At 39.5% G+C, this 20,677-nt stretch overlaps 1 protein-coding gene across 1 annotated transcript in view; it reads left to right on the top strand.

Annotated features, from left to right (window-relative positions):
• LOC118321246 (cadherin-12-like) overlaps positions 1–20,677 on the top strand; it is a 65,084-nt gene that overhangs the window by 37,892 nt on the left and 6,515 nt on the right. Inside the window, exons 6-8 of the mRNA XM_035652487.1 lie at positions 7,664–7,917; positions 12,145–12,281; positions 15,765–15,886. Coding sequence (XP_035508380.1) covers positions 7,664–7,917; positions 12,145–12,281; positions 15,765–15,886 — 513 coding nt within the window. The remainder of the gene's footprint in view (positions 1–7,663; positions 7,918–12,144; positions 12,282–15,764; positions 15,887–20,677) is intronic.

Below are 20,677 nucleotides of genomic sequence, written 5' to 3'. Positions count from 1 at the left end.
ACGAGGAATTTGTTTTGGTGAAGTGGTGCATCAAAATAACAATACACACACAAAAAATAGAGTCTTTTAAAATAAAATAAAAAAAAAGAAGAAACTGAACAGAAAACTGGAGTGCATTAATGTAATCCATACATACAGGGTGGTATAAGAGTCATTGTCAGTGGGGGATCCGGCCTCAAAAGGCCTTAATGAGGCAAGCTTGCCGACCAGATGGAAAGAAACTGTTTTTGTGGCGTGAGGTTTTGGTCCTGATGGACCGCAGCCTCCTGCCAGAGGGAAGTGTTTCAAACATGTCCCTAACCAAGGTACTAAACCACACTGGCCAGGCCCAGGGACCCAGAAGCACATTTTCCAACTAAGGTTGAAAAATGCTAAATTAATTCAGTCCATTTACTAGGGTTTGTGATTTTTCTGTTTTTTGTGTTGCTAGGTGATTCATGTTGGTAACATTGGTTGTTATGCTATTGATAGGTCGTTAGAGTCCAAAATCACTCCCCATTTCATATAGTACACTTTGATAACATAAGTCTGTCTGTCATGTCTGAATTCAGAGAGTGTATTTTATGCACTACATAGTGCGCTACACCACTTTTTAGTAACAACCCCATTATGCAATGTTTCAGATTTTAGAGATAGCAAAAACAACAGTGACAGTGATGATGCAAACTTTTTTTTCCAGAATCTATGTTGACTTCTAACTATAAAGTAAATTTGATATAGTATATGTTATATATGGAATATGGAATGAGTGAACAAGGAAGTGTTTCTGACACAATGAGAAACTATGTTTAAATGTTTTAGCACCATGGACAGAGACAGAAAGAGACGGTCCAGATCAATGGAGGGTGACGGGTTATTGCAGATTTAATAAAAACTTTATGTTGGATCACTGACTGTAGTTCTAGCACAATGACTTCAGACCAGCTAGAAGTTTTGTGGTACTCTACAAGAAACCAACTGATTTACCCCTGAAAACGTATTTGTTGAACAGGTAACACTCTAAAAAAAGTGGCGAATGATTCATCGGGCTTGCATAAGGTGACATTTTTTCCCACTTCCAAAGAACAGCACATTCAAGTGATTAATGTTACGGTGTTGCATGACATTTCAGGAAAGAGCTTGTCACCAACAGAGTGCAGAACTGATAAACATGTGCATACAAAACAAATGCCACTAATTGCCTGGATTGCCTCAGCTCTAACGTGGCCCTATTTAGACTTCCTTAAAGTCACAGCCATTGGCAGTATTGAGGCAAGAAGCCTTTTTCATCCTTCCTGCCATCAATTAAGGACTTAATTTCACTAAAGCCAGACAGTGACTGCAGTCTAATTTCTCTATCAGAAATGTCATTACTGGGGTGTTTGAACAGTAAATCATTTCAGAGAATGGAAGCTGTTACTGCCTTTCAGTCTTGATGAGATACTACCAGGCAGTAAAAAAAGTAATGGTCAAATGACAAAAGTAATGAAGAAACTGCTAACTTGACTGAAGGCCAGAAAACAGTGAGGAGTGTTGATTGAATACTAAAGAACAATATAGTTTACAGCTTATCCAAGGACACATCTGTACATTTTAAAATAACAAAATATCCTTACTTTGTGGCAGTGTCTGAGACATATATGTAATCTTTATATTCCCATGGGGTAATGACAGTGTATTATAGCTTAAAACCAATATCATTTGTCTTAGAGCTCATCCAGTGGCATGCAACCGAGCCTCGCTCACAGACAGGAGTTGAAGCTAATCTATTGATTATAGTGCTGAATGTTCCAGTGGGAGGTGAAATGAGTTATTTTAGGCCCTGGTGTGAAAGGAATCAAAAGAAAGAGGAAAGAAGGAAACAATACCTCTGAACAACAGGAGATCCAGGTGCCCAACACAGATGAATAACACCTCACCAAGCAACCAAGCAGGGAGCAATGCGTGTGCACACCCGTCTTTGTGTATGTCTGGTTATGCATGTACCATGTGTGAGTGAACGAGTACAAAGACAGAGAAAGAGGAGAGAGAGAGTGACAAAGACGAGGCTGAGGTGGTGCTTGGAGTCGATGAAGTGCCTTCTCTCTGGTGGCCTGTGGAGGCGTGGGTGTAATAGATTAAACTAGTGTCTCGGGGCTCATCCCATGGCTAACCCTGTCCTATTAAGAGTGGCAGTGCGAGTCTTTCACAGTCACTCCACTCCACTGCAGTGTGGACAGGGCTGCTGGCAAGGCTCTCCTATGGCACTCCACTGTTGTGAGCACTGGGGGGATGGAGATGCTTCAAGGCAGCCAAGGACACAAACTGATGTGACTGATGGCAGCACAATAAAGTGAGCATCTCCTCTCCATGGTGTTAGGACCCCCAAGTATTCAGAGGGACATCAAATGGCTCTCTGGGGTATGTAAGCTTTTCTCTACTGATGATAAGCTCATTGTGCTGCGTGGTCAGTTGACTGCTTATGGCACAATGATGGCTAGAGGTCTTTAGCATTCTTCTGCATGAAATAATCTTGCTGAACCGTCAGTCAATGACTGCAGTGACCTTATAAAGGAGGCAGTCATTCACAACAGAGATATCAGGCCAGACTCAGACCACTGACTCATAATTGTTTATCTCAGAATCTCAGAGGAATTTTCCCCCTGAAGCGGCTTTATATCCCAGAAATAATGTATTTAGCTTATTGGGCATTGTTAAGACTATTAGAGCTTACTGCAACCCAACAGGCAAATATTTCGCTTTTAGCTGATGGGCGCTGGCATGTGGGATCAGGAGGTGTTGGCCTCACTAGAATTAAGCATCCAGACAAGGCCTAATGTTGCTGTTTGGAAAAATATGTTGGCTCACAAAGCTGCAATTAGAAATGTGCGATATTCTAAGCATGTTTGGCTTAGCTTTGATTTACTCTCAGAGGATAAATCATGTGAGGGGGTGTTAATGATTCATAAGTTGTATTGTAAATATATAATACTGTGGAAAATGGATTTAAGACTGCTCTGCTTATCACATATTAAACAAAATTTGCAGTATTTTTCAGCCCATTTAATCTTCAGCCTCTTCAGGTAATACCTGTATTCAGCACAAACAAATGATATCAGGCTGCTAATGACTTGCTGTGCTGTGATAATGATTCTTCAAGGGGAAAGGCTAGGTTCACTCTGGGTGTTGGCAGAAGACAGTCCCCCATATTACTGAGTGAGCGTAGCTGAGGTTTGGGAAGAATATTGAACTCTGCAATGGTGATACTGAACTGAACGCAAAAACTGAGAATCTATTCAATATGCATATCATCATGCTTCTCCCATCCCCAAAATAACCAGCAAGCTGAAGAAAACAGCTGCAACCAACACTTTACACCGTGCAGGGAGCAAGTATGGGGGAGGGACCAGGAACAGAACTATGTATCAAGTGAGGAACAGATTTCAGTTTATGGATTTGCTCTTATTATATCTCTAAATATTCAACAAGCAAAATCCATTGTTCAGTATTTGCACATGTGAACCTGATGATGTAAGGACTTTTTAATGCCTGTAAAGTATAATACTGTACCTATGAGACTGTGATGCCTTGATTAGTCCCCTGTTCTAAATTAACAAATTCCCTTGGAACATAACACGTTCAATTGGCAAGAAAAAAAAAAGTTCCTTCATTCAGTATCACTGCCAGTGCAATGAAGGTGCACATTTACATATCAAAGGGCGCAGCACCATGTCTAGAATTTCAAGTGTGTTCTGTTGTGATGTTGAAGAGCAGCAGCACTGACATGAGAGGAACTCGGTCTGTCCTCCTTACAAATTCCTCCGTTGATACACTTCCTTGTTGTGTCCGCAGTAACCCATAAAAGGTGCATAACAACTGAAGCTATAATGAGACACTTCAAACAAGTAATTGAACATGCATAGGTGTGTGCAACTTGTTTAAAAGATAATATATGTGTGGATATGGGTAATAGTTACTCATACAGCACTGGTTCTGAGCCCATAAGTAGGTCATCTTCGAGGAAGGGGGGAAAAAATGAGCAAAATGATACATGCAGTCAGAGAATGAATGGCCGTCTTTTTCTTTCCTGGGAAATTTCCCCTATGGCCTCCAGATCTGATTTGATTCTCCCCAAGTCAAGCGTTGACACATTAGCACGTCTTCTCATTAACTCAGAGTTTCTCATTACCCCCTCCTGGCCCCATTTTATTCCTATTTAACAACAGATATCTCAGACATACTTGGAGCACCGTGTGTCTCAGACACATTAAAAGACGGTGAAGCTCTCAACATTGCTTTTTTGGACCCAAACCATGTGTAAAATCATCTGTGGGATTTTCTTGGCACTTCATCATATAGCTGTCCATGCATTGTTCCACGGGTGTCACAAAGGCTTCTCCGGCCTCCATCTGCTGAGAAAATGAGCTGCATTTGTTCCACTGGTCATCTCTTTTCTTTGCTAGTACTTAATGAGTACCTTCACAAGCAAAACCTTTCAATTCTAATGGAATACTAAAATATGTACTAGAATGGATACATATGTCAAATGAACTGCGTGAAATATTATAATGAGTTGAATAATCAGCTGACATACAGTAGATGTTTGATGTCATTCAGAGCAGAGACGTTTCCGGTCATGTATCACACCCTCTGGCGGCAAAATGAGAAAATAATCAGTTTTGAGTTTGTTGTTGTTTGTTGTTAGCTTATTAGCTAGTTAATCAACTAAGAATTTATCTCACAAATAAAGCTGTCAGTGAGGATATGTGATTTGCAGAGAACATCTCATTAAAGTTATTAGTGGCTTACAGTTGCATGTTATCGTAAGATCATTAACTATTAATTATTGCTAACAGAAGTAGAGAGACACTAGAGAGGCAGGGAAGAAAATAAACAGGGTTTAAACTTTGCAGGCCAGCCGACAAACTGTCACAGATGAAAAAGGTTGTAGGGCCTCCATTTCATGCCTTTCAGGCTGGTTATTTAACTCGACGATTCGTTGGTATCAAATGTTTCTATGTTTTGCTTGCCATCTCTTCTACTAGCCCTGTACGCTAGTAACCATTAGCAGAAGTTTAGCTGTTTTTTTTTTTCTCAATGACTGGATTTAACTGGTTTATCTGGTTTTTAAAAATGGATATTCTACATCAATGTACAATCAATTTAGTTTCAATGAGCTGGGGTGGTGAGATAGCCCCAGCTAGCTTTGAGTTAAAATATGGCTCTCTAGTTTTAGCTGTCTAGTTGGGCGTTCTGTGAGAGTATACCAAACCAGTATACTCATTATGTTTTGGCTGTGTAATGCTGAATAAGCCTGTCAGCAACTTTATAGCCACATAGCTGTATGAAACTGACGTGCTTTTGAATGTCTAACTGCTTAATCGGCCACAGCGACAAGGCTGAAAACAAGATAGCTCTATAATTAGCTAAAACCTTAAAATATCTTATCAGAACAGTCATTATTAACTTTACTGAATCCACCTGCGCCTAAATAATATTTCTCCATGCTCAACTTTTTTAAGTTTAGTTTAGACATTATTTGCGCACGTAATTTGTCAAATGGAACTCTGGGATGCCAGCTGTGCTTGCTAGGAGATTTGTGTCAGAAGTGCAAAGTCTGCGAGTGAAAAGACCATTTCCCCATTGCACTCCACAAGTCTCTGTCTTCGGATAGCTGAGGATTACATGAAAATTAGACAGTTATAAAGGGTGAGTGTTTGGGCCTCTATCCTAATTGTGGCGATGCAGCATGTTGAGATGGAAAGCAGTGCTTCTCCTCGTCCCCAGTGAGACTCTGGCTAATGAGGCCTGGTGTACACCTCCTGCTGTCCACCTCCCCAGCATAGCCTTCCCTCCTCCTCCACCTGTGCACGTTTTTCAGCTGAGCTATGCATGCCTGTACATGTGGTGGTTCAGGAACACTATGATATACAGCACACGAGGGCTTCTTACTTGGTATTAATTTATTCTTCTGTATTTTATTTGCTTATTTCATACTGGTTTTGTATCACACAAAATGCAAATAATAAGAACGTTTTGATTGTTCCCGTAACTTAAACTCACTCTTTGAAAAGTGAAGTACATTGAGTTTCTTTTGATGCTGATTTCTAGGAATTCACAGGAACCAGCAGGAAGTCCAGTAAACTTAAATAATGACTGTAAATTTTAGGCCACTTTGTAGGTGTAACTTGGCAGGAAATCTTTTAGTTTGATTGTAGGGATCAGAATTTGAATGACACCTGCAGTGAATTCAGTTTTTCTGCGGGACTGTTGCTTCGGGGGAGCTTGGTCTTCTCTCCTTGTGTTGTCATTTCTTGAAAGAGATTGAAAGGGACAGAGTGTATTTCCTGTTGAAGGATCTTATAGCTGTGCCTACCCAGTTGCATCTGGCGCACTGTAATCAAACCAATCATGGTGGTTGATGGTCAATGATTGCTTTCAGATTGGCTTGCCTTCACATAGCTCTCTCTCTCTTTTTTTTTTTCTTTACGGACACCTGCTGTAGCAGAGACTGTGAAACCATGGAGATAGAGGAGAGACTGAGGGCTTGAGAAGCATCTGCTATCACTGTGAAATCATGATTGCACAGCCTCTGGTCATTTCTAGTGGTTGGACTCTAATTAGTTTGCTAATTCACATGCATTTAATTTTGACAGATGACTGGTCATATTTATCTAGCATCCCAAAAAAAAGCCTCCTCTCCCACATTTACTGTCTCTTTACATAAGCGCACTTTGCTGTGCTATTACCAGCTGTTTTCACTCAGTGTCTTTTGAAACAACATGCCAGAGGAGCCCAAGTCCTGGGGCAGGAAGATAGCATTGATGCCATAGTAGTTACATGTTAGTCAATTTGAAATACACAGAAAGGAATGTCTCTCATGTGACTTCAGGCCAGTAGAGCGTGAACGACTGCAAGCTTGCCAAGTATGGTTGGTCACACATGAGAGGGCAGGAGACAGGCAGAAGTACGAACAGGGGTGTCACTGCTGTCAGATGTTTACAGCTCAGCAGCAGACATACCGAGGATGCAGATTCCTCCCCTCGCTTTTGACTAATTGACCCTGGGCTGATATGTCAGAGGTTTTGGAAGGTAGAACATGAACCTGTGAGCTGTTGTTTGGAGAACTCTTGTAAAAGGGGCGTATACTGCTGAACCAAGTAACTGGAGCTTGACTTATTCACACTGAGAGAACAATACATTGACCTGGTCAGGACCTACTGTGTATCCTAATGAAATAGGCACTGCTGCGCTATTGACTGCCGTTTGAGCTGTCATTTAAATAACAAAAACATATTCTATCATCACCTTTGATATCATAGCTGAGGGTGTTTTTACAAGTGTGTTTACTGCACTTTTCAGGCAGGTGAGAACAATGCCATTTGAATGTGTTCTGTGTGACAATATAAACATTCAAATCACCCAAATACTGAAATTTGTTGGGTGTGAGGAGGCTGTTGTTGACATCTGATACCAGTTACTCATCCTTGAAAATGCTAGAATAACAAAAATGAACTGAGGGCCAACTTGCTGTCAACACTGATGCTCATATTAATTTACTGCATTTATTCAAGTGCTCTTAGATGAACACTGCACAGACAGTAAATTACAGCAGGAGAGCTGACACGTTGTAGATCATGGTACAATTATGTGAAAATGAACTAGTTGTCGTAATGTTAACTGTATTCTTTTCTGTTTTTTGTAGCCGCTGGACTTTGAAACTAAGAAGGCATACACCTTTAAGGTAGATGCCTCTAATGCTCATCTGGATCCACGATTTCAAAGCTTTGGGGCCTTCAAAGACACAGCAACAGTGAAGATTAACGTTTTGGATGTGGACGAGCCCCCGGTGTTCAATAAGCCCTCCTATGTGATGGATGTGTACGAGGACACACCCGCGGGCACCATCATTGGAGCGGTGACAGCACAGGATTTAGATGCCAGCAGCAGTCCAGTCAGGTAAAGTGTCTAAAACAATATACACTTTACACGTGAGTTTCAGTACACTCTTTTGTACTTCGGTGTTAAATCGAAATGCATTTATCAAAGTGATCTAAGTGTCTTAATAACTTAATTGAAAGACTATAAAAACTGGGTTTTTCTGATTAAATTGTCAGTATTTCGTAAAACTTTTCTCCTTGAATAGTAGATAGCGATTAGGATGAAAATAAAGAAATAAGCTGCATGTCAGTGTGACCTATAGTTTTGTAAATCAGTTTAAATCATTCAGAATGACTAAATTTTACTCTGAAACAGTGAATGAATTAAGCCTGGATCTGAACGCACATCTTCATCTTGAGAGGCTTTACTATTGAACCAAATATCCCTTGTAACTCCCGCAAGGATAAAACGAGCTAGAGGGAGAAGTACTGTGATACTGCAGCCAGTGATTGAAGGTTTTAGAGCTTTAATCCATTCATCAATGTCTCCAGTCTCCATTCATCAATGTCATCATGGCTTTAATCTTGAGAGTATCGTCAGTTTTACTCATCAGTTTGTGCACTAATCAATCTATGTAGTACATTTGACATTGTCATGTAAAATCCTGCCAGAATCATCTCTTGGCACTTCAGGACATGTTGGTGATGTGACATAGACAATATTATAACTTTATTAGTGGCTCCATATTGGCATAACTGAACCTGATATCTGCACTCTTAAAATGAGAGAGATATTTGAACCCTTTTTATTAAAGTGCAGATACTGACTTAAGTCTGACAATGAATGATCAAACTATTTTGAAGTTACATTTCATTCCCTTTTTTTTTATATATTTACTCACTACATTAACTTTTTGGTTAAGGAGAGCAACCCTGCCTCTGAAAGCAAAATGTGAGTGTGTGAACAGTCATCTTACATAATATGCCTCATTTCAGCTGATATCCCTAAAACTGCAGCTCAGGCTAAAAAGTATTTTTAGTTTCAAAAGGAATTATTCTGTCACACGTCTTGAGTCACACAATTTTATGTATTGCTGCATCATACCTATTATGTGCACAGTTTCAGTTTTTTCATTTAAAAAAAAGTTTTTTCTTAATAGAGTGGCCAGCTGTTTCCATGCATTTGATGCAGTACTTTTGAAGATGTATTGTTTGTTATTATCATAATGATTGATATAACTTAGTTAATGCCAATTCTATATATTAAAGTTATCTTTGTGTAGATGTTGAATTACATAACAGTGCACATTGAATGTTAGTGTTGTTGGTCTGGCTTGGCAAACCGGTATGATCAAGTGGATTATTATGTTTCTGTCAGACTTTCAAGGGCTTTAATTAAAATGGACCAAGTCACATAGAGGAAGCCATCCTCCTGATAGTGTTACACTTACAGTTTTGGGATGGATTAGAAAAAAGACCCAGTGTTCGGACCATACAAAGAAAGTCTGCACATAAAACATTGTTCAGTAACAATAAATACAATCTAAATTGAACATGACAGCTGATACAAAATATAAGCAGTAGTGTAGTATATCAGTGAAGAATGAATATTAATGCAAACTATTTTTCTCTACTGTTTTAATTTATACATTCAGTGGAATTCCTTATGTTTTCATTTAGCTTTGATTGCTTTTCTATAGAACTCCAAAATTAATCATTGTCAAACATAATTAATAGCAAAACAATATCTCGCAAAACTTTAGGGTCCTAAATAATTTTACAAGGCACTATATTGTAGACTGCTGGTCTCTCCTCTATAATTATCAGGTGGGACATTCAAACATCACTGCTCAGTTTTATAGTTCTGACATGCTTGACTCAACTCCTGATTTATACTCAAGGCAAGCCATTCCTTTTCTTTCTCAGTCTCTCTGTCTTGCTATGAACCCACTACCACACAAATACACACACATGCGCACACGCTATCCTGTGTTCTACCATAACACTTAAGTGGTAGATAACAATAGACTGTCATTGGCAAAGACAAAAGAAGTGCATCCTTAAAAATGTATGAGAACCATTTTGTTAAAATCTAGTAGTGTAGCTACTTTTGCTCAGGCATATTGCTTTGTAATAATGGTTGTTCGAAGATGTTTCATTCGAGCGTAACACAAATGGTAAAAATACCTGTTGCATGCACAGAAGTTGTTTTATTGTGAATATTTTATTCCAGGAACAACAAAAATAGAAGCAGCAGATATTTGTACAACAAAAAGCTTATTCCCTCTATTCTGTGGATCTCCACTTTGTCTGTAGCACTTTAAATATTCATCAGTACCACAGCTGACATTGTTCATTTGTGTGTCTTCAGAGAGCAGCTTTGCATTCTTCACTTCAAAACAATAGACCCAATGACCCATCATGCATAGGGAATTATGCTTTTAGACTTTAGACTCAACTGATTCTGCTATTTAGCAGTATAGTGCAGAGTTATCTCCAGCTGGAGAAACAAAAGGGCATCATGAATACTGCATTGTCGGTCGAATCCAAAGAGCTTCCTAAAGTTAGAATAAGTTTTAAAGACTCAACTTTTGGCCTCCGTCTAAAATGGTAACCACAGATCACAAAACACCGAAGAGCCACATTGGTCATGAACTTGAAAGTGTTTACTGCAGCAAAACCATAAACTCTAAAAATCAATGACTGTGGAAAATAAACACAAATGTGCCTTTACTTTTTCTTCAACTACCTTGTGTAATGTTCACTGCGCTGCTGTTGCAAGTAGGAGATAACGCTGTAATTAATTTTCATATCTACAGTTCTCAGAGCTGAGTTGAGCTTAAGTAGACTCTTTAGATCTGTGATTTCTTTCTCACAGCTGTTGATGAGCTCTATTCTCCTTACTGATAACTGAGATTGTACCAATTACAAGTAAAACGTTTTTGATGTTTTCAATCTCACGTGAGTACAGAAAAGTATAGTTTAAGAAACATGTTTGCCATTTATCTTGATAGATTGCAAGTGCACAGGTAGGGGTTTGTTGTTGGGTCATGGAAATGTCAAAACATTCATACTCTGTGATTTAGTTTGTAATATTCTGGTTATGAGGCAGTTTCTCAAACCACTGGGCCACACTGACAGTGAAACGTATGCTTTAGTATAGCAGCTTGACTCAAATAATAACCCCCCCCCACACAAAAAAGCGTTTTGCCCTGAGGAAAGATCGCAAACCATTGATCTTTTGAACCCTTGATGGGAGTTTGGCTGTAATATTTATCAAAGAGACTCACACTAAACTATTTTGACACGATCATGTTCACTTCAAGGCTACACGCAACACAGACTTAAAGAGAGGACGTGGACAAATCAAAATTGAAACAGAAAATTTGATGGAACCAAAGCTTGTAAAAAAATTCTACTGAAGTGGTTTTGTTATCATTCTCATTACAGTAAAAGACTTGGGGGTTTAAATGCACGCTAGGCCTCTTTTTCTTAATGAGTCAGTCAAGTCCAGTTTGAGGCTCTACAGTGTAAAAAAAACAAGCATGAGAAATATTAACGAGAAATGCCCTTTTAAGATCAAATAGCTTGCTAAGAGTAAGAAAAAAAAATGTCAGACTCATGGCCTAGAGTGGCTGTCCTTCATGTGGAAAGTCCAGGCTCAAGCCCATGAGAAATTAAGCATCTGTCCTGTGCAAAGTGCCTGCAAGCAAGGCACTGAACCCCCAACCTCTGACCTCCTTGTGAAGACGAATAAAAGACAACAACATATTTTGTCCTGTGGGAGCCCCACTGACGATCGCAAAATTATTAATGAAAAATAGCCTTTTAAGATCAAATAGCATGGCATGATGAATGGCGCTGTCAGTGGCATGCGGTTTGGTTTCAGATCTCTTTTGTATTTCATAGTTTGCATTCAGAGCGACTGGGCAAGACCAGAGATGTATTTCTCAGAGAGGACGGCGTATCCTCTGTTCTCCGACACCAAACCAACATTTTATGCCTTTGTTGTTCATCGGCCGTGAGAGATTGATACGGTTTCAACAGTGCCTAAAATTCATTTATGTTCCCAAGAAAACCGTTTGCTCAGCATGGCCAAAGTACATGTGCCCCATTACTAGATTGGAATGTATATGCGATCCTCAGCACATTTTCTGGAAATGACCATTCAGAATGAGTAATGAAGGCTACGCCAACATTATATCACACCTAACTCATATACATGAGTCCAGAGGGAGAATCACTGTGGTTTAATTCTCTGGTTTATGTTGGAAATGGATGCCATTAAACAAACATTTTCTTTCAGGTATTCCATTGACTGGAAGAGTGACTTGGACAGCTACTTTGACATTGATCCAGTGGAGGGAACAATTTCCACAAACGAACTCCTTGACAGAGAGAGCATCGCTCAGCACAATATCTCCATCGTGGCGACCAAACTTAGTAAGTATGACAACAAGATCGATTGTGATTCATGCAGGTGGCGTTGTCCTTCCCCCACCATAATCTGTGTGAAGGATTTAACACGCTTTTACTCAAGTCAATACTCAATCCCATTTTGCTGGAAAGGTTTATAGGTGACTATAAACCATGATGGCTTTCCCAGAGGGATGTATCTTCAGGACATTGTCTCCTCTAGCATACTCACTTCAACTCTGTTTTCATTTTTAACTGTCTTTTTTAACACGTTTGATGACATTGGCATTGGAAGGGAGCTTTTCTTGCCAGAGTCAACTTTTACTTACACCGCAGTAAAATGTGAACCTTCCAGAGTTTTACAGCGAGCAGATGCGGTCATGTCACAGCATGTTGTGAGCCAAGCTCCAGAAAGAGTGAAGTAATGCAGAGCTGTGGCTTTAAGACATGCCATCAAGCTAATTATGTTTTTATGAAGGAAGTGGAGCAAATTTCCGGATAAATAAGCAAATCCATCGTCATCAAGTCATCAAATCTGCTAAGAACCGTCAAAGTCATTATCCCAGAGGCAGGCTGGTGCTCAATCAAAATTACCCACGCTGTATATTCATTAGGACAGACTGTGAAATATGGGCTGTTAAAACTTGAGTCATTGTCGCCTTGGAAACTGATATTACTCACTTCCCCTCAAGGTCATGGGAGTGACATGCTAATTCTGTTTTCAATGTGTGTGTGTGTTTGTTTCTTTGTGTGGCTTTTGTGCATAAGTGTCAAGGAACTGGAGGATGAGGTAGACTGAAAGGATATGTGATGGTGGGAGGAGGGAGTAGGTGGAAGATGGGAGTTTTACAAGCGCGTTACATGTTCTATTGACACAGGAATCAGGCAGTATTTCTGCACATCTTGCCCACCTGCGTTTTAGCCCTTTCTTATCACCTTTCCCCAAGTCAGCCTCTGATCCAACCCTCTGCCCTCTCCGATTCCCCTCTCGGAGGACATATGTTCCTCTAGAGACAATTTACAATATGAGAGAAAAAAGAAGAAGAAAAGAGAATTCAGTTCCAGAACCACTGTTAAAAAAAAAATAATGGTTGCACTGGTGCAGTCGAGATAGAGATAAACTCAGCACCCCGGCGTTTGTGTCCCAACTTGTGAGTTCAAATGTGTTTTTGACCTTGAGTGAGATTTGGCAGAACTTCGTGTTCTGGGTATTGGATAGCTGTTATGGCTCCACTGCGATGCATTCTATTATCATCGTCAGGATGTTGTCTGTCTGTTATTGGGGTTTTAAACCATGAAGAACAGCTATAAATATTGAAGCAAAATACCTTCAATTCCCATAGAAATAATGCATTGTATGAGAAGAGGTCACACACAGAAAAATATGTCCTGGCTTTTCTACAGTCTCGAGCAGCCTCAGTTGGCACTGCACAGCAGTTTTCAATAAACAGTAAATTATTGCAGACCTCCACATTTGACCCGTTTCTGCATCTACTGTGTGTCCTTGCTGCTAATGCTTTCTAACATTTATCCACCCACACCTTTTATTCTCCATGACAATGACTCTGAGGAAAAAAATCCAACAATATGAGTTTGTTGGATGACATTTTCCTTGAATAAAGGTACCTTTACTCGGCAATGATTAGCACAACACCTGAGATGGAAACTTTTCACTTCACAAAGCCTCAGAGATTTGTCCGGTCATTGCCAGACACCGCAGTCATGCAGCAAAATGAGAGCAGTGTCTGCTGCTCTCCTGAGACACAGTACACAGCAGAAGGCGTGCTAAATAAGAGCTGGGGCTAGATTAACGGTTTGCTTTTTGGCATTTAAGCCCAGTGGCAATTTTTAGGAGTCAAAGAGAGGGGAAGATCTATTAAATGCAATAATAACCTTGGCAGGAGGCATTGAGGAAGCTATCTATTTACAGCAATTGAGTGTAGTTTCACACCAACATGGAGTTTTATGTTGTGACTTTGCTTACTTATTCTGTCTACAGTTGCACTTTTAACAGATTGCTATCCACAAATAATCTTCCTATCTATGTTTTGCAGCACATTTTTATAGATTTGTGGTTGATTGCTTGCAAAGATGGAGGTTTTTTATTATAATTAGCTTAATTAAAAAAGTAATATCCAGTAGAAAAGCAGTATAAAGCAGGCAACTTTATGGCTGAGCAACCAAGCATTCTCTGGAAATACAGGATTTTGTTTCAATAAAATGAATAGAGCATTTGTTATTGTGCTGAAATGCTGACACTAGTCAGATTTGAATATAACCACTATACCATTGCTCCATCTAGTGGGCTATAAGATATATCACTGATGACATGCTTAGAGCCAGTCAACAGTTACGGAGATGAGTTTTTGAGATGGGATGAGGAGGAAATGATAAACTCTTGTACCCAGAAGCCCGGGACTTTTCATTGATCTAGAAGATTTGAAGTTGTTCAAACTTTTTAGAGGCCAAACAATTGAGGACCTCAGTGACCGAAAAGATCAGTATTTTTGCTGGGTGAGCATCAATGTTAGTAGTTCAGTCAGTGCAAAGCAGCAAATCCCATGCTTGGTGTCATTTTTACCTCAGTGGGAAGATTGCTTTTTCTATCAAGGTCAGAGACAGGTTACAAACTGAGCTGTGGCTACGTCTCCAATTCCCTTGAGACGACTCTACAGAGTAACCCCCCCCCCGCATTCTTCAAAACCACCCACACACCTACACACAAACCTACCTATGCACCCATGCACTAGCACTCACAAACAAGCGCACACTAAGCCCCCCGCTGCAGAGCAAAGCCTATTCCCACATCAAATCCATAAAGTTTACCTTACTTGGGCTTTCACACAAAAAGAACATTTCCCCGTTGTGCCCCTGCAGTGAGGAAACATTGTAACAAACAACCCTGGATTCAAGTTAGTCCCTCTCAAGGGGGCTTTCACACTATAATTAATATGGGCTGCACATCTTATAGCTTAAACCCATAACAGAACCTGCGGAAAAAAAACTTTCAAAGAAAATATTCTCTCTAAAGAGCAATATTATATAATCTGAGACATGCTTTATTTGTAGGCAGCACATGGGATGCATTTACTGTGTTTTTATTTAATTCTCCTTGTCATCATTAATCAAAAGCGTCATAAAACAGCAGCATCCGGGTGCAATTTATGCATCAACATGTTCCAGACACATGAATGGTTTCCTAGCAGACACATTTAACCAGAGTAACCTACAGTGGGCGAGCACTAAGCAGTTTAGCATCTGCTCAAGGACACTCCGACTGGACACTCGGGTGGCCTCTTAAACCTCTTGGCCATCCTACTGCAACAATAAAAAACATTTATGCTTTGGCTCATCATATGATAGTAGTACTTTAGATATCCACATGATGTCAGTGCTGTAATTAAAAAAAAACCTTCCATACTGTGTTTGTTTTTGTATTCGTGTAACACTATCTAGTCCTGAGTTTGTGCTTTATTTAAACTCTTCTATGTTTCTATGTTTCTTCTCCAGATAGTCCAGTTCTGACCAGTCGGGTGGCCGTCACTGTCCACGTATTGGACATCAATGAGTTCCCACCTGAACTCGCCAGTCCTTATGAGACCTTTGTGTGTGAAAATGCCAAAGTGGGACAGGTACGTTCACATTTGCCCTCTTTGCTGCCTGTTTCTGTGCGCACATCATGTGCTTGTGGCATTGAACACAACATATTTTTTAGTGTTAAGACGTGTTGATTTTTCAGTGAGTTGACAACTGTTGATTGGACTGTTGTTTGTTGTTCAATAGAGCTTATATGGCTTCAAGGTGATTGTTGAAAACTATCTAAAAGGTGTTAAATTGATTCTGAAAGGTGTGGATTCATATAAGCGCTGGCAAAGAGTCATTGCTTACACTTAGGCAGAAATAAACACTTTGTTGCGTGTGGAGATAAAATTTAGTGGTATTTTCTGCTTTTTTGAGCCCCATATTACACACATTTAGCTCTCAGATTGATACTAAACAGAGGGTTTGTTTCCAGTATTTTACTCAAGGTCACTTGAATAAAACCTTTTATTTCAAGGGAGTTTGCAGAGAACCCTTCACCACAGTGTATGAATCTAAATTTTGAACTGATTGTGTCATAGAGTTCGATTCAGCTGGAGAAGCAATCATAAAGCACCGAAGTGCTTTGCATATCAGCAACCTAGAGTACATTTCAGATGATATATTTGAGATGCAGCAGAGAATTTGCCTGTGCGCATTGTAAACCACCTGTGCCTGTAAATTAGCCCATTAACTAGCATCTATATGCAGTTAGCGTTCTGAGGGAACAGCTTCTTTGGCAGTCTATCAAATTGCTGTAGACTCCTCATCACATTGAGGATGTTGTGCCGGTCCTCAGGCCTGTTGCAATCAAAACAACGGCTGTGCCCTGCATTTGAAGGCATCACTGTCTTCCTAACATAAAGTTGGCTGTGATTTCTTCCATGTTTTTAGCCCTCAAGATTGAGTCAAGACACTTAGCAAAACGGCCTGGACAACCTTTTCTTTCAATCAGCTGGGATCTGACATGAATGCACAACTTTCTGCCAAAGTTTAGATTATTTCACTTCAGAGATCTCAGTTTTTTTTTTCTGTCTGTGCTTTTGAAGGGTGAAAATATCGTTATGTCATGTACGTAAATCTGCCAGTTAGGACTTAGAAAAAATTGAATATAAATTTGATGACAGTTCTGTTTTATTTGTTTATGCTACTGGGGCACTGTCAATCCATATCCACACTGATGAAGCAGAATAACTGAGTTTTAGAGTATTACGCACTCAATAAATAATAAATACGGAAGTCTTTTCCAAACATTTACTGTAATTGTTGCTTACAGTTTTTTATCGTAAATATTTAAAGCTGCAGAGAAATACTTGTTATTTTAAACCAAGCTTTTAGGGCTTCAAGGATCAACAGATCTTTACAGTCACTAGCGCAAAGAATACCCGGTAGCCCTCACCATTCAGCTCTGCAACATGTTGACAACACACATAAAGGATTGAGGTTGATAATCCAGTCAGCGGAATTAAATATTGTGGAGAGAATAGTATTAACACAATTAAAAAAGTACAAAACCCAATTTCAAAAAAGGCATAAAACAAGAAAATTAGATAAGTGTAGCCTTTTATTCCGAGGAGCTGTAATCATCATGCAATATAAATTCCCTGTATTTAAAAGCCATCACCTTCTCTCCTGTCCTGTCCGTTTATCCTCCCCCTTACTTCCTTACTTTAATCTGCTGATTTTAATCTACTCTTTTCTCCTCCTCTACTCTCTTGCCCTCCCGTGCAGAATATACACTTTCCCCCAGTGTTTCCACAGCATGATTCTGCCAGGTGTTGCGCACAGCCGGTGGATGATAAAGAATTGCAGATCCCCCTCTTGTAAAATCTATCACGTGTCTCTCTTGATGATTATCTGCACTCACACTGCTGAAAAACATACAAACTGCTTGTTTTGGAGTGTATCACGCTGTGGCATAACCTCCCGTAGAAAATAATCTGTAACCAGAACGTAGCCAAGCAAGAGAAGCGGCTGTCTATTTTCTTGTAAATGTGTTGGAAGAGCAGAAAGGAGTCCTGAGACCTTAAACTGAGATTTGCAAATAAAAAAAGTCAAGGCTCTGGCAAAGGAATACAGTAAAATACTTTTTTTTTTTTTTTTTATCAGAGTCCTCAACTGGTGAACTGTGAAATGAGAAAAAGCAACCACAAAGGAATCATAAAACAAGCATATTTACTACTGTGGGGTTCTAGGTATTACATATACTTATATACCAGGACTATAATGTGTCCCTCTGTGTGCTCTTTAACGTATATGCTCTGCTTTTTATAATGCCACATTGAAATGCTATCCTACTCAGTCAGTTTGGTATGCTGGAATAATTACATTTACATTTACAACATTTAGCTGGTACTCTTATCTAACCTAACTTACAATGCAGCTGAGTGGAAAAGCAGAATACTCTTAAAGCCATTTAACATATACAATAGCACAGAGTAATAAGCAGTTACAGCAGCCACAGCTCCACTTATGATCGAGAAGAGGTGGGAAGCACTTCAGTCCAATTTTTTTTTACATGCTAGATTAGAATTAATAGTGTAATTAGAAAATAAAACAAACCTTTATGCTTTTAAAAGGCTTATGCCAAATACTTGTGTTTTTGCGCTGAAGCCGAAGATAGCCAGTGTCATATACTATATTCATATATCATATAATTCAGTATTGCTTATTGCCATTGAAACAGCATTTAAAGAATCCTTAGAGAGATCATGTTACACAGAAATATTACTAAGCAAAAACAAATTGCGAACTAAACTTTATTATAGTGGATACGTTTTACAGAGAGATTTTATGTAGCTGCTGGAAGGAAATTTCACTATGTCAGAAGTGGAAGCATATGACCGTATATAATATTGTTAACTTTACTGGAGCTGAAATATCTTTATATAGTTTTTAGAAGAGCTGAAACTATTTGGTTGCTCAATCGACAGATAATGAATTATTAAGTGCTTTAACTAGTCACTAGTAACATTCTGCTTCTAAAGAAGAAAAAGACAAAAGCTGCAAATCTTTACAGCTATTCTAATATGAATACATTTGGGGTTTTGGACTATTGTTCAGACAAAATATTTTTTTGGTATTTCTGCCTTCGTAAGGGCAATTAATTGTATAGATGGATAGGAAACGAGGGGGAGGGAGAGAGACTGCTGCTTTATGGTATGTGGCTTAACTGCTCTTCCACTGGGACACCCTGCAAAATATATATATCACTTTGGGCTGTGGTAGGGTTTGATAGACATAAGCCATTACTTCTGATTTACTGAAAAAACATAAATATTGATAGATATTAGTCATTGTTAGTTGCAGCTCTAGATTTATTCATCACTAAGCTAATTTGGTCTTTGGAAATCAATAGTGTGAAGTGTACAGCTGCTGTGGGGAACACAAGAGCACTCATCACACCTGGTGTCAGGTTTACTCCCCTGGAGTGAATTTTATTCAAATACTGAGAGGGGAAAGAGAGGGAGAGCAACATAGTCGGGTTGATGTAGTGGGGCAGCAGGGCTTATTAGTGGCTCCTGCATGTGGGGGGATCCAGTGCCGAGGCATCAGGTCTGTAGCAGGTCAAACCCAGTGGGCGGGGAAGAGCAGACTGGTAGCACTGCTGGGCTGGCAGGACAGCCGGTTTCAGACAAAGCTCTGAGACGTTTTGGGAAAAGAAGAAAGTATATAGCCGTCAGCAGTCTGGCAGAGAGGCGGCTGAGTCAGCAGTCTGTGTAGCAGGGTCGAAGCACAAGTTAGGGGTTGGGTGTTGTTCAGTAAACACATTTTTTGTAAGTCATCCAGTTTGTTGAAGTGCTGCAGAATGTGTTGGATTGATCAAATAGTGTCTTTTTCTTGTTTTATTGTAGGTTGTTTTTCAATTGGGAGTTGGCCCTGTGCTCTTAGAAGATGCACTGTAATAGAAGTACAACATAAACATGTTTTCTCTTTATGACCCTTGAACAAGCTCCAGCAGTTTTGAATTAACTTAATCCATCACACTATGTGTTGAGGTGATCTAGAAATTCCAACAAGTTATCAATCAAGTGCTCAGCGACTGCATCCGAAACTACAGAGGGAAACAACTCACTGCCTTGTTTTAGCACTGACAGGTCTGACACGCAGTCAGTTCAGGACTAGTTGACACTGCTGTTCAATGTTGAATAATTTCACATTTTCTGCCAGAACAATTTGACCTGTAGGAGTTTTATTTTTCATTCAAAGTGAAACATCTAACATCAAAACAGCTACTCCAAACAAAACCTTCCAACTATGCAAAACCACAGACAGTTTTTCTGATATGTAGATAAAAAGCGTTACCAGTTGGGGCGCCTAGATAGCTCATCTGGTACAGTCCCATGTACCAAGGCTGAGTCCTTGCTGCAGCAGCCCTGGGTTCGAATCAAACCTGTTGACCTTTGCCGTGTGTCATCCCTCCTTTCTCTCGCCCCCTTACCATCACTTTTTAGCTGTGACTAGCATTAAAAGCCCCAATATTTATATATATATATATATATATATATTTATAAATAGAAAATGTAAAACTTAAAGCTGCATTAGATAATTTTTATAAAAGATATTTTTGTCATATTTGCTGAAACTTTCATTATATCCTGACAGTAGCACATGAGACAGATAATCTGTGAAAAAATAATGTTCTTCTGGCTTGCTGTAGCGCTCCTAATGGCATTTGCTAGGATCCACCGGAACAAAAGCCACCAATCTGAGCCAAGAAAAATGGTTGATTGTTGAGTCTCATTCCTAAGACATCAAATACAGATGCTTTGGGACCCTGGGGATGAGACTCAACAGTCAACTATATTCAACCCTCCAACCCAAAGTGTATTTATATCTTTCTT

This window comes from Morone saxatilis, unplaced genomic scaffold (assembly GCF_004916995.1).
Source record: "Morone saxatilis isolate NCDOM2014 unplaced genomic scaffold, NCSU_SB_2.0 Contig0, whole genome shotgun sequence".
NCBI classification, from domain to species: Eukaryota; Metazoa; Chordata; class Actinopteri; family Moronidae; genus Morone; species Morone saxatilis.
This window is presented reverse-complemented; position numbering and strand designations above follow the sequence as displayed.